The sequence below is a fragment of the Nycticebus coucang genome, chromosome 2, assembly GCF_027406575.1.
Source record: "Nycticebus coucang isolate mNycCou1 chromosome 2, mNycCou1.pri, whole genome shotgun sequence".
Taxonomy (NCBI): Eukaryota; Metazoa; Chordata; class Mammalia; order Primates; family Lorisidae; genus Nycticebus; species Nycticebus coucang.
The window spans coordinates 63,214,562-63,227,047 of record NC_069781.1 but is presented as its reverse complement, the minus strand read 5'-3'; the positions used below and the strand labels follow the sequence as shown (position 1 = coordinate 63,227,047).

Below are 12,486 nucleotides of genomic sequence, written 5' to 3'. Positions count from 1 at the left end.
AATGATGAACATTACAATATATAAAGGCAACTCTTTAAGTTCACCTTATTATACAATTTATATGAAATCCATCAGGGATTTGCAAACGTGTACTTGTAGGATATAAGAACACAAAATGAGACTCTAAAACCAATACATAAAAAGTATCTATGTAATTTCCTTTCTTTGTATAATTTTATACATCTTAGAAAGTGAAATAACTAACCTCGCTTCTTCTCCACTTTCTTAACTTCTGGCTTCTTTCCTTCATCTTTAGTCTGCCTATCAAATGTTAACACAAATATTTCAAAACATTGGAACTTTGTGACTATGATACCAAATGCCCACAATCCCTCATGTTAACAGCTAAAAGGTTTTGCCTTTAAATAATAAGATTCTTAGCCTAAGCCACAAGGAATTGACTATAGTTCTTACAACTGGAGTTTCACAGCACTAGTATAAACATAAGCAAAACTCACATTCACGTACTAAATTAAATCAGTAATTTTTCAGTAACATCACAAATATGTATGATCTTAAGCTGTCTTGGTGAAATTTTGCTTTCCATTATTAAACAGTGTGATATTAAAAGACCAATTTTAGGGTCACTGGACAAACAGACCACAATGGAAGTAGAATACCCATAAATATTTAATGGATTCTACACCTCAATTAATTTTAAAAGCAACATGTCAAAACAGACCAATCTTATTGTTTTCCCACATCTCCAAAGAGTAAATTATTTAGGGCTTTTGAATTAGCTTCAAGCTTAGACATACAAGATGATACTATCATACATATTTTTAAAAATTTTGGCCAATGTATCAAACTTAAATGACATCCACTAACATTTACTACCATTTCTCAAATGAAAAGGTACCATTTTAATGTAAAACACAAAAATAACCACTTAAAACTGAAATTTTAATAATTTCTACTACCGTGGCTTGGCATTCAGGCCATATTATGAACCAATTGAAATAGACAAGAACAAAAAATATCTAAAATTCAGGTTTTTTTAAAAAAAAACTTTATTTTAAAATTTTGGTTACAGTTTCATTTTTTTCTTAACAAGTCTACGATTTTATCTCTCAGGATAAAAAAACAATTAAGATTCTAAAGAAACAACAAAGGAATGTCAAAGGAAGGGCACAATTGCCCCATTCTCAGGTGTAGGTGCTATTCCAGTTTAATACCTAGCTTTAAAACAAAATGTATTTTTATATTTTGTAAATGAAGTAATGTTACAACCACCACCACCACCTTCTGAGCTTTTTATAACTTTCAGACACAAAGCTTCATTTTAAGTTTGGTTAAAAAAACAGGAATGATGGCCAACCTTAATATGTAGTGTGTACCTTACAGGAAATTTTGTTAACAATCATAACACAGTTATAATGCCATTAATAATGAAGTCCTCAATTTAAAATCTGGAACATTCTTCCATCAAGGGGGGGAAGGGGTAATTCAGTCCAATGAGTCTGTCTCAAGATCTTCATCTCTTGTTTGTTCCACTTGTATTCTCTTTTCAGTAACTGGATTAATGCTTTGAGCCCAAAATGAGATATATTTTTTATTACTGTAGATTACATGTTGTTTGGCTGGGAATACAATACAATAAACTTTATTTTGCATAATGCATTTCACACAAGCTGCATCTGAAATGCTTTACAGAGCAAAACTGTCCAAGTACAAAGTTTTGTAATAACAGAAGAAGAAAAGAAAACACAAATATTAGAATTTGAGAAAGTTACATTGGAGGACATTCAAAAGAAACTGAAATACATAAAGATAACTTTGAGATACTGAAGAAGGGTTGGGCTAGCAACAACTAATTTTTTATCTTAATTTTGGGAGCACAATAAAGTTAAAAGCAACAAACAGTCCAGCAACTTTTCAATGAAAAGATAGAAAAGGATAGGTGACAAAAAACAATCTTTACAGAGGTGGTCAAAGTCTAACAGATCAGAGGGAGTAACATTTCAAAGCTTTAGATCAATTTTTAAATTACTCCCTGAAGCAGCTAAAACTGCTTATATATCCTCCAAACTACTAAGAGTGAAATGCTATTACTTGTAAAGAAAGATTTTTGGTTTATGAATGTACTATATAAAGAAAAAAGCACAAAAAAATCATTCAAGAATAGTTTAGAATTTCACTGCTCATTAACTATGTCTTAGTGACCCAGAGCATGTTTTATAAATCATCTCATTAAAATAACAATAAATTTAGTCCAAACGTAAGACACTCAAGGAAAGAAAAACATTTCAGAGAAAGAACTCAGAAGTGACTAAAGATATCTAGGAAAAATGTAATGAAGACATGAAGTCTAGTTGTCATTGCTATTTACTTTTCCTTCTGGTAATAAAAGTATTTTATATATATAGGGGAAAGAAATTCCCCATGATAAGCACTGTCTCAAGTATCAAAACATAAGAGAAAACAGCTTTGAAACTGATTCATATTGCACACATACAATGTATACCCTGTCAGCCTTTTTTACTGGCTTCCTGGGGTTCCAAATGTGCTTTCATTATTTTGCTGGTCTTTACGGGGAGGCCTGCTGGTGGTGTAACAGATGACGGTATTTCCCGCATTCTTTCTCCACCAATAGATGTCAACACTCTTTCTATATGTAATTATGTAACAGTAGAGGATGAGTACATTTCCTGGGAAGCCACTAACAATTAAACCCTATCTGTACTTTCAGTTTTAATTCAAAAATAATTCACAAGGTGATTGCCTCAGTGAATTTCATCCTCTCAGGAAAGAAAAAAGCCTGAAATATGATTATCATCATATACAGAAGATGTTTCTAACACATGGGAAAAGTCACTTCTTCAAAAGGCTTCATGAAGTCTGGAAAATGAAAGTCTATTGTTTAAAAATTTCATGCTAGCCTGAAAAAAGAACCCAAAATGTAGAATAAAAAAATACTTACTGCTCAGTTTCCATTTGTTCCTCCTGCTTGCGTTTCCGATCTGCTGCTTCTTTCTCGTGTTGGCCTTTCAGCATATTCCTTCTGTGAGCAGCCTGAAAGTTTCTCCCACCCTTTCGCTTCTGTTTTGAGAATTAGGATGGATTTAGCTAACTGGTGACTAGTGCTTATGTAATTAGTCTTGGGAGAAAAAAAGCAACTGGGTTTTTAAGGGACATATATTTAACAACTTAAACAAATCTTTTGTTTCCAACACCATCTCTGGTTTGCAAATTTAACTTTTCCCTTGACTGTAGATTAATAATCTGTTTTCTGCTCTGCTTTAAGAGTGATTACCTTTTGTTTTAAATCAGTGGTTCTCAACCTGTGGGTCGAAACCCACAGGAACTATATCAAAGGCTCACAGCATTAGGAAGGTTGAGAACCACTGTTTTAAATGAAGTACGTCAGACTATTTGCCACTATACAGCCGATATGACTTGAGTACTGACAAGCACACTACTCAACCTTTCCAATTAAAAATTTGGCTTCTACCTGCATGACCTGGATCCATACATCTCTAAAGCTATACACAAAATTTGTGGGGTTTCTACATAAAAAGATACACAGCTTTAATAAGATTTTCAAACCCCTACTGCATCCCAAAAAAGTTACTACTGATAGAATGCACAATAAACAGGCTTAAAGAGTGTTAAGTATTTCTTTGAGAGTAAATAACAAATACCTGTTTATAAACAACTCTTTGTTTTTACATTTGCTTTAGTCTCCTACCATTTCAAGATAATATGGTATTTAATTTCCAGATCATAACTAAAAAAGTTAAACCAAGAATAAAGGAAATTTTCAAGTACACTTTTTAACATAGATAATTAAGGTCTATTCAAAAAGTTAAAGGAATCCAGTTGAAGACTTTCACAAAAATAGTGAAAGCTTACTGAGTAGATTAAGGACCATAGAAGAAACTTACAAATAAAACATGTTTTATGTAATATGTAAATTTCCTACCTTTTCACCTTCTTGATCATCTCCTTCTTCTTCAGAATCAGAGGTTGATGTAACCCCTGGTTTAACTAAATTTTTCCTTTTTGACTCAACTTCTTTCTTCCCTTCTTTTTTGTCTGGCTCTTTTCTTGGCTTTTCTTCTTCCTTCTGGCCCTCTTCATCCTTTTTAAGCTGCTTTTTAGGTTGTTTTTCCTCTTGCCCCTTTTTTTTACTTTTGTCTTCTTCAATAACCCTATTTTACAGAATCCAACAGTGGAAAATGAGCTACACATAATTAATATACTGTCATTCAACTATACCCTCCTAGTCAATTGAATAAGTATTTTAGATAGTAATAAGTATTATAGACTTTTTTATTTAAAGGCAAATCTAAAACATCTTCAAGCAAAACGAAAGTGTCTTAATCATCCATTGACAAAAAGGAATCCTGTAACAGAACATCTTTTTGGTATAAATTAGAAGATAAAAATTATAGTGGCATTAGATTAGCAGAAAGTGGATTTTTATAATATGATTCATTTACTCAAAAGAATAAGGCAAGTAGTACCATCTACATGCCAAGGCAACGTTTTCAACTCTGAGGATTCAGCAGTCAAGATCTTGCAGACAAGATTTCTGGCTCTTAATGCAGTTTATTATATTTTACTATTTGTAAGAATTATGTTTAAAAGGTAGACACAGGAAAAATAGAACTATAGAAGTGAAATCATTTTACAACTCAAAAGAAATATTCTTTGAAGGGTACAAGGGTCCCAATATAAGCACATAATGGGAAATATACAGCCAGTAAAAGCAAATATCAGATCCCCACTGGATTTTATAGAAATTAAAGCAACCCACTTTTTCTAAATTGCTCAATAAAGCTAATTACTGCTGGATATTTATGCAAATTAGTACTGTAGAAATAGGCTCAAGAAGAATCGCTAATCATTATTTTTGGAGGATGTATGTCCAACTAATGCAATTCTTTTACAAAGAAATACTTCAAATTTGAAGCTTGGACAAATTTTTAGAAACTATAACCTTACTATCCACAAGGAATTTCATTGAGATTTTCATAAATTATGCAGTTAAAAAAATCAATGAATTTTTTTTTTTAAATATGGAACACTTTATGAATTTGTGTGTCGTCCTTGCACAGGGGCCATGCTAATCTCTGTATCATTCCGATTTTAGTATGTGTGCTGCCAAAGCAAGCACTGTTTCTTTTTCTTTTCTTTTCTTTTTTTTTTTTTTTTGAGACAGAGTCTCAGTATGTTGCCCTTGGTAGAGTGCCATGGCATCACAGCAACCTCAAACTCTGGGGCTTAAGTGATTCTCTTGCCTCAGCCTCCCTAGTAGCTAGGACTACAGGTGCTGGCCACAAGGCCCGGCTGTTTTTTGTTGCAGTTGTTGTTTTGCTGGCCCAGGGCGGGTTTGAACCTGCCAGCCCCAGTGTACGTGGCTGGCACCCTAACCTGTGAGCTACAGGCGCCGAGCCTAAATCAATGATTTTGAGAGCTGGAAAAGACTTCAGATTATTCAGACAAATGAGAAAATGATGTGGCACAAGGTCAAATAGGCCCAGTATCTCAATTCCAGATCCAATGACTGTCTTCCAGAGAAGCGTTTCCTTGAACGTTTTCTAAGAAGACTATTAGATTGGAAGAGAAAAAGATTCACTTTTTGCCTCTAGCAATTTTTTGTCACATAATTATCATTGGATGTTTGTTACCTAATGTCTTACGTGCTTCATCTTTTAGTAAATGAAAGAAAAAACACAGAAGAAAAACAATTTCTTAAAAATGAGAATAGTCTAAAAATATTTCTGTGGCTCTTAAACAATACTTATCAATTTTTTTCCAAAACGTTAGCCCTATATGGAAGGAAAGAACTATTTAAAATATAAATACCCTCTGACCCAGCAATTCTCCTTCTAGCAACGTATCCTAACCAATATATTTACACATACGCAAAACAAATAGATGACAATGTTTTAATTTCTTTTCTTTTTTTAGAGATCTGGTCTCCCTCAGTCACCCAAGCTGCTGTAATTCCAGCTCACTACAGCCTGTAATTCCTGGGGTTAATCAAAGTGATCCTCCTGCCTCATTCTCCAGAGTAGTTAAGACTATAGACCAGTGCCACCATGCCTAGCTGAATTTTTCATTTCTTGTAAAGATGTCTTCTATGTTGCCCAGTCTAGTCCTAAACTCCTGGCCTCAAGCTATCCTCCCACCTCAGCTTCCCAAAGTGCTGGGATTACAGGTATGAGCAAGTATACCCAACCCCCAGCAGCTAGTTTTTAAAAAGTGATTTTAGGCACATAGTTTAAAAATCATGGTCTTAAGAAAGATTTATTTCAATTTATTTTTTTATTTTATTTTTTGTCTGAGGTTTCTTGAGTATCAAAGCAAAAAATTCCCATGAATTATCACTGCTCGGCTCAGTGCTCGTAGCATAGTGGTTTCAGTGCCAGCCACATACACTGAGGCTGGTGGATTCAAAACCACCTCAGACCAGCTGGACAAGGATGATAACTGCAAGAAAAAATAGCCGGGCATTGTGGTGGGTGCCTGTTGTCCTAGGTACGTGGGAGGCTGAGGCAGAAGAATCACTTAAACCCAAGAGTTTGAAGTTGCTGTGACTTGTGACGCCACAGCACTCTACTAAGGGCAACATAGTGAGACTCTGTCTCAAAAAAACAAATCATAATCATAATAATTATCACTGCTTGCTACAAATGAGTCTTTCCACAATGGTCCTTCTTGCCACCTTCCATTACACACAAACTTGTATTAATTTCTTTTTAGTATGTCAAGGAACATTAGGAAGACTGTATTTTGTAAATTTCTCTAGTCTTTTAATATATATTAACACAAGTAAAGACTAATACAAACACAAACCGAAATACCTCAGCAGCTTTAAACAAATACTTTTACTTTACAGGAGTGAGTTGGTTTCAGCTCTTCTGGCCTCTATTCTGCTGTCTTGTCATTTTATACCCATTGTGAAGAAGTAGTCACTGACAAGTGCTGTTCTCATAAAGACCATTAGTCTCAAAAGAGCTTATGTAGTTTAACTCTGCCCTCCACTTTGTGTGCTCAGATACATAGCCAACATCTATCCTACATACAGCATTAATAAGAAATATTATAAGCTACTGCTATTTTTAGGGTTGTCTACTGCCTCAACAAAAATCTCACTAACAGAATAAGAACAAAAACCTAAAACATATGTTAATGGCTTTGGAGCTGGGAAATCAGAAACCCTAACATTATTACACAATGGGTAAAATTGGTGAACTAATATAACTTGAAAGAAGAAAAATGTATTCCGTGAACCTGTGGCTTCGGGTGAAGAGGTTTCAAGATAGAATGTTGGTAGTTGAGTTGACTGTTACCAAATAAATTTTGTTAAGTGTCCAAAGAGATGAGTTCAAAAAAGAAAGCCTATTTTCAAGTGAGAATGTAGGAATTTCAAATTGAGAAACAGCCTGGAGTTAAAGATCCAAGTAACGGTATAGCCACCAGGCCTTAACAATTGAAATTGGGCTGCCTTAATCCTTCAGATGGATAAACGATTCCTGAGAGATGGTTTCTCGGGAAACCTATATAGCTCAAAATATCTGTAGTAAGTGTATCTGAGAAAGTCTTATGAATATAAGACCACTGCACAAAAAGCTTACTAGAATTAAACACACAAAAAAGTATTGTTATTACCAAAAATGATACCAGACTATATCAAGAGAAAGTAAGTCCTAAAGAAGAAGAACCGTGGGCCCCCAAATCCCTATGGTCTGAAAGCAGGTTGAGAAAGCTGCTCAGTGGGATGGCAATATTTCCAACAATGTTTTCATATTCAACTAAGGATGTTACTGAAAAAGTAGAAAACTTCCAGAGACATCAGTCAAAAGCCATGGAGACAAATGAACTGGGAAGGGTACTCTCAAGAAAAACTGGGGCCTAATCAGGGAACATTCATTATATCCAAAATAGAGGGATCTCACAATATTTTCCTGCAGAATTTCAGACTTCTTAGGGAATAGTGACCACAAACGAACTCATCTCCAACTACCTGATTTCTTATTTTCACTACTATTGTTAAACCATGTTGTATTTTGTCCCACTATTTTTTTAATCAAGTACATTTTGAGTGTATGTATTGTGTACAATATGATGTTTTTGTATTTATATTTATGTATTTATATTCTATCTAAAATTCCTGAACAATTGATCTTGCCTAAGTTCTCTATTACAGATTTTACTCTCCATTATCTAAGTATTTTTATAACTTTATATGCTGAGAAAATGCCTTAGATTAATGAAATAACTCATATTTTTCTCAATTCCCTATCAGTTTTTACTTTAACAAAATTTTTAGTTTTTCTATTGTTTTTAAAAATATCAAAATAGTAATTAATAACAACAAAAATCCTGTAAAAAACAAGGGAAAAAAAAAACCAAACCAGCAGAACTGCCACAAGATTTAGGGTTGTTTTAAAGTAAAATGCTGGCCAGGTGAACTGGTTCATGCCTGTAATCCTAGCACTCTTGAGAGGCCCAGGTGCAAGGATCGCTTGCGCTCAGGAGTTAGAGACCAGGCTGAGCAAGAGCAAGACCCTGTCTCTACCAAAAATAGAAAAATTAGCCAAAGGTGGTGGCACACACCTGTAGTCCCAGCTACGCAGGAGGCTGAGGCAGGAGAATCACCTGAGCCCAGGAGTCTGAAGTTGCAGTGAGGTATGATGACACTGCACTGTTCTCAGGGGGCAATTAACGAGACTGTGTCTCAATAATAAATATAAAGTCGGTGGCACCTGTGGCTCAAAAGAGTAGGGCACCAGCCCCAGTCAAAAACTGCAAACAAATAAAAAAATATAATAATAATAATATAAAGTCAAATGCCTCATTTATTGTGTAAGTAATTATACGTTAAAAATAAACTCACATGTCACTTTCTGAAGGACAGGGTTGTTTCACCATTTTGGGTCTGCCTCTTGGTTTTGGAATCTTGACTTCTGTAGCTAATATTCACATGGGGAAAAAAGTTATCAGTAACTACTGTTTTCCCTTTAAGAAGCAAAGCTCATAAAAATTACTAATGATATACACTATATAGGAATATTAGTGGCTTGTTACAGATACAATTATCCATAAATTTAAAAAATAATACCTCTCCCCATGGTTCAAATAGGCAATAAAAAAAAATTTAAAGAGATAGATTAATAGAATCATTTTCAATTTGTTCTTAGTATGGTTGAGAGAGCTTAAAAACATTTTTAACTGTCATTTTAATAGGACTTTGTCACAAAAATGAACTTTAGAATAAATATACACACACACACACATATATATATATATTTAAAGCATTTAAAGTACATTTACACACACATCTTGGAAGTTTTTATCAGATTCACCAAGTTTCCTAACACCATTAATTTATTTTATTACAACATTAAATTCTAAAATATTATGTAAATAAATTTTCAATTCTCTTTGTTTTCTGGATATTACTCATCTTACACCATATATCAGGAAGAATTCTATTATGAAGTAGGAAAAAAAACTGGCTCTATTTTGGTGAGTTTTCTTTGTATAAGGAAGATCCTTCTGAAGTATTTCTAATTTGCCAAATTAAATTTTTTTTTTTTTTTGCAGTTGTCATTGTTTAACTGGCCCAGGCCAGGTTCGAACCCGCCAGCCTTGATGCATGTGGCCGGCGCCACAACCACTGTGCTATGGGTGCCAAGAAAATGTTTTTAATAGGCAATGCTGAAGAGAGCTGCATATTGTAAATATCCTTATAAAGAAAAGAGTGCAAAACTTTAAAATATCGATGGTTTTAATCAATCAAATATTCTTCTTTTCATTCTCTCATTATGACTCCATTTAGAAAGCTTGTGATTCATTAATGAAAGGTAAAATAAATCCATTATTCATGGTAATTTTAACTTCACTACAGCCTCATTCAGCTCATTAGGGAAAATACAATGGTGATAGGACAATGTGAAAAAAGTCACAACCATTTCAAATTTAAATATTTTGTTTCATCAAACAGAAACCATAATGTTTATCTCCACTGAAATTTATCTGTTACACATATTGAATTACTTGTGTACATCATTCCAAAATGTTTCATACAACACTTTGTAACAGATTAAAATATTAATCACAAACCAAAAAATATTTAAACATCAATAATCCTACCTGCAGGTCGTCCTCTTTTAGGGCTCACTTTTAGATTACCAGATGCTGTTGCCGTTGTCACTACTCCTGCCTCCTCGGTCTCTACTTGTTTTTCTGCCTGAATTACAAAGACATCATTAATTTTTTTAAGCAGTTCTCCCGTGTGTGTGAGAATAAAAACTGCTTTTTAATCACTAATCTGATTTGTAAACTTAATTCCCAGAGTTGGTAAGGATGTGGAAATTCATTCATACATTGACTACTGATGATCAATAAGAACCAAAACTCATCGAAGGTAACCCTTAAATTATTCTCAGAGAACACTATAAAAATTCCTCCCTAAACATTAACTCATATTTTATTTCTAGAATTTTAAAAATTTACAGACCGTCTGACCCTACCCTAATCCTGACTCAACAGGTTAAAGAACCAGGTAAAGCTCTCCATGTACCAAAGGTTAAGAACCTAAGGCAGAAGTTCTCTAAAATTTGGTTCGAACTGTATAGTTCGCTGGGTGCCGTGGCTCACGCCTATAATCCTAGCACTGTAGAAGGCCGAGATGGGTGGACTGCCTAAGCTCACAGGTTCGAGACCAGCCTCAACAAGAACGAAACCCCATCTCTAAAAATAGCTGGGCATTGTGCCGGGTGCTACAGTCCTAGCTATTTGGGAGGCTGAGGCAAGAGGATCACTTTAGCCCAAGAGTTTGAGGTTGCTGTGAGCTGTGAGACTCTGTTTCAAAAATAAATAAATAAATAAATGAATGGAGCTATCAAACTGAATAGTGCCAAAAAACCCCAAAATAAAACAAAAAACCTCTCTTCGCTTATTTTCTGCTTTTGAAAATAAATCAAGACATCCAGTAAGAATTACAGGTTAAAATGGATGTTACTGAGGAAGGACCTAAAAGTGGCAACAAGTTCATTAATAATTAATACAATACTAAGAAAATGCCAGGAAGGCTATGTTAACCAGTGTGATGAAAATGTGTCAAACGGTCTATAAAACCAGTGTATAGTGCCCCATGATTGCATTAATGTACACACCTATGATTTAATAAAAAATAAAGAAAAAAAATTAATACAATAAATAAAAATGGGCTTGGCACCTGTAGCTCAGTGAGTAAGTAGGGTGCCAGCCACATACAACAAGGCTGGTGGGTTTGAGCCCGGCCCGGGCCAGCTAAACAATGACAACTACAACCAAAAAATAGCTGGGCATTGTGGCAGGTGCTTGTAGTCCCAGCTACTTGGGAGGCTGAGGCAAGAGAATAGCTTAAGCCCAAGAGTTTGAGATGCCTGCCATAGCACTCTACTGAGGACATAGTGAGACTGTCTCAAAAAAAAAAAAAAAAAGGAACAAAGAAAAAAATGTTATTCTTAAAAAAGTAAATGTAATACTAAGGAAAAGATCCGCTTCACCATGGATATGTGCTCATGACTGTTACAGCAAAATCACAAGTCAAAATAATTCCCCATGAAAATAAAATCAAAAATACATAATACATGCACACACACACACATACACATATAGTTTTCCCCAGGCAAAAGATTAAGCTGTATGAAATATACATATATTTATCTTTTTATTTATTTATTTATTATTTTTTTTTTTTTGGTAGAGACAGAGTCTCACTTTATGGCCCTTGGTAGAGTGCCGTGGCCTCACACAGCTCACAGCAACCTCCAGCTCCTGGGCTTAAGCGATTCTCTTGCCTCAGCCTCCCGAGTAGCTGGGATTACAGGCGCCTGCCACAACGCCCGGCTATTTTTGGTTGCAGTTTGGCCGGGGCCGGGTTTGAACCCGTCACCCTCAGTATATGGGGCTGGCGCCTTGATTTATTTATTTTTTTTGAAACAGAGTCTCATCATGTCACCCTCGGTAGAGTACCTTGGTGTCACAGTGACCTCAAACTCTTGGGCTCAAGAGGGTCCTCTTGCCTCAGCCTCCCAAGTAGCTAGGACTACACGCGCCTGCCACAACACCCAGCTATTTTTTGTTCCAGTTATCATTTGTTGTTTAGCTGGCCAGGGCTGGGCTCAAACCCACCAGCTTCAGAGCATGTGGCTGACGCCATAACCCCTGTGCTAAGGACACTGAACCCATATATTTATCTTAAATGCAAATGTTCTCTGACTACAGATTCATTTCTTCCATTTTTTACTTGATCTCACTGAGACTTTTAACCTTTTGACTCATTTTCTCCCCATTTATTACCCCACTTTATAGCCCTACTACCTTCCCTGATCTAACCTAACCTAAAGCCCTCCCGACACACACACAAACCTCATGGAACAACTATTCAAACGCATTCTCAACACCTTTGCATATTAGTTTTGCTGTATCTGTCCCACAAATCCCAAACAGACAAATACTATTCAATTCTGCCTTCTCTATTCT

At 35.1% G+C, this 12,486-nt stretch overlaps 2 protein-coding genes and 1 non-coding gene across 7 annotated transcripts in view; 1 reads left to right on the top strand and 2 right to left on the bottom strand.

The window, feature by feature from the left end:
• Positions 1-10,070, top strand: part of SNAPC3 (small nuclear RNA activating complex polypeptide 3) — a 65,223-nt gene extending 55,153 nt beyond the window's left edge. Inside the window, exon 10 of the transcript XR_008376173.1 lies at positions 9,559-10,070. The gene's annotated coding sequence lies outside the window, so the exon portion shown is untranslated. The remainder of the gene's footprint in view (positions 1-9,558) is intronic.
• The window catches only part of PSIP1 (PC4 and SRSF1 interacting protein 1), a 40,141-nt gene that overhangs the window by 5,901 nt on the left and 21,754 nt on the right, over positions 1-12,486 (bottom strand). Inside the window, exons 7-11 of one of the 5 annotated variants that reach the window (XM_053572115.1) lie at positions 10,108-10,204; positions 8,849-8,924; positions 3,923-4,151; positions 2,921-3,039; positions 206-261 (exon numbers count right to left, since the gene is read on the bottom strand). In XM_053572115.1, coding sequence (XP_053428090.1) covers positions 206-261; positions 2,921-3,039; positions 3,923-4,151; positions 8,849-8,924; positions 10,108-10,204 — 577 coding nt within the window. Of the gene's footprint in view, positions 1-205; positions 262-1,000; positions 2,839-2,920; positions 3,040-3,922; positions 4,152-8,848; positions 8,925-10,107; positions 10,205-12,486 lie in introns of those variants that run through there. The other 4 variants (XM_053572125.1, XM_053572132.1, XM_053572119.1 and 1 more) reach the window with 4 other exon arrangements.
• On the bottom strand, positions 5,016-5,119 carry LOC128580059 (U6 spliceosomal RNA). Its single transcript, XR_008378419.1, has one exon. It is a non-coding gene; the product is annotated as a U6 spliceosomal RNA (small nuclear RNA).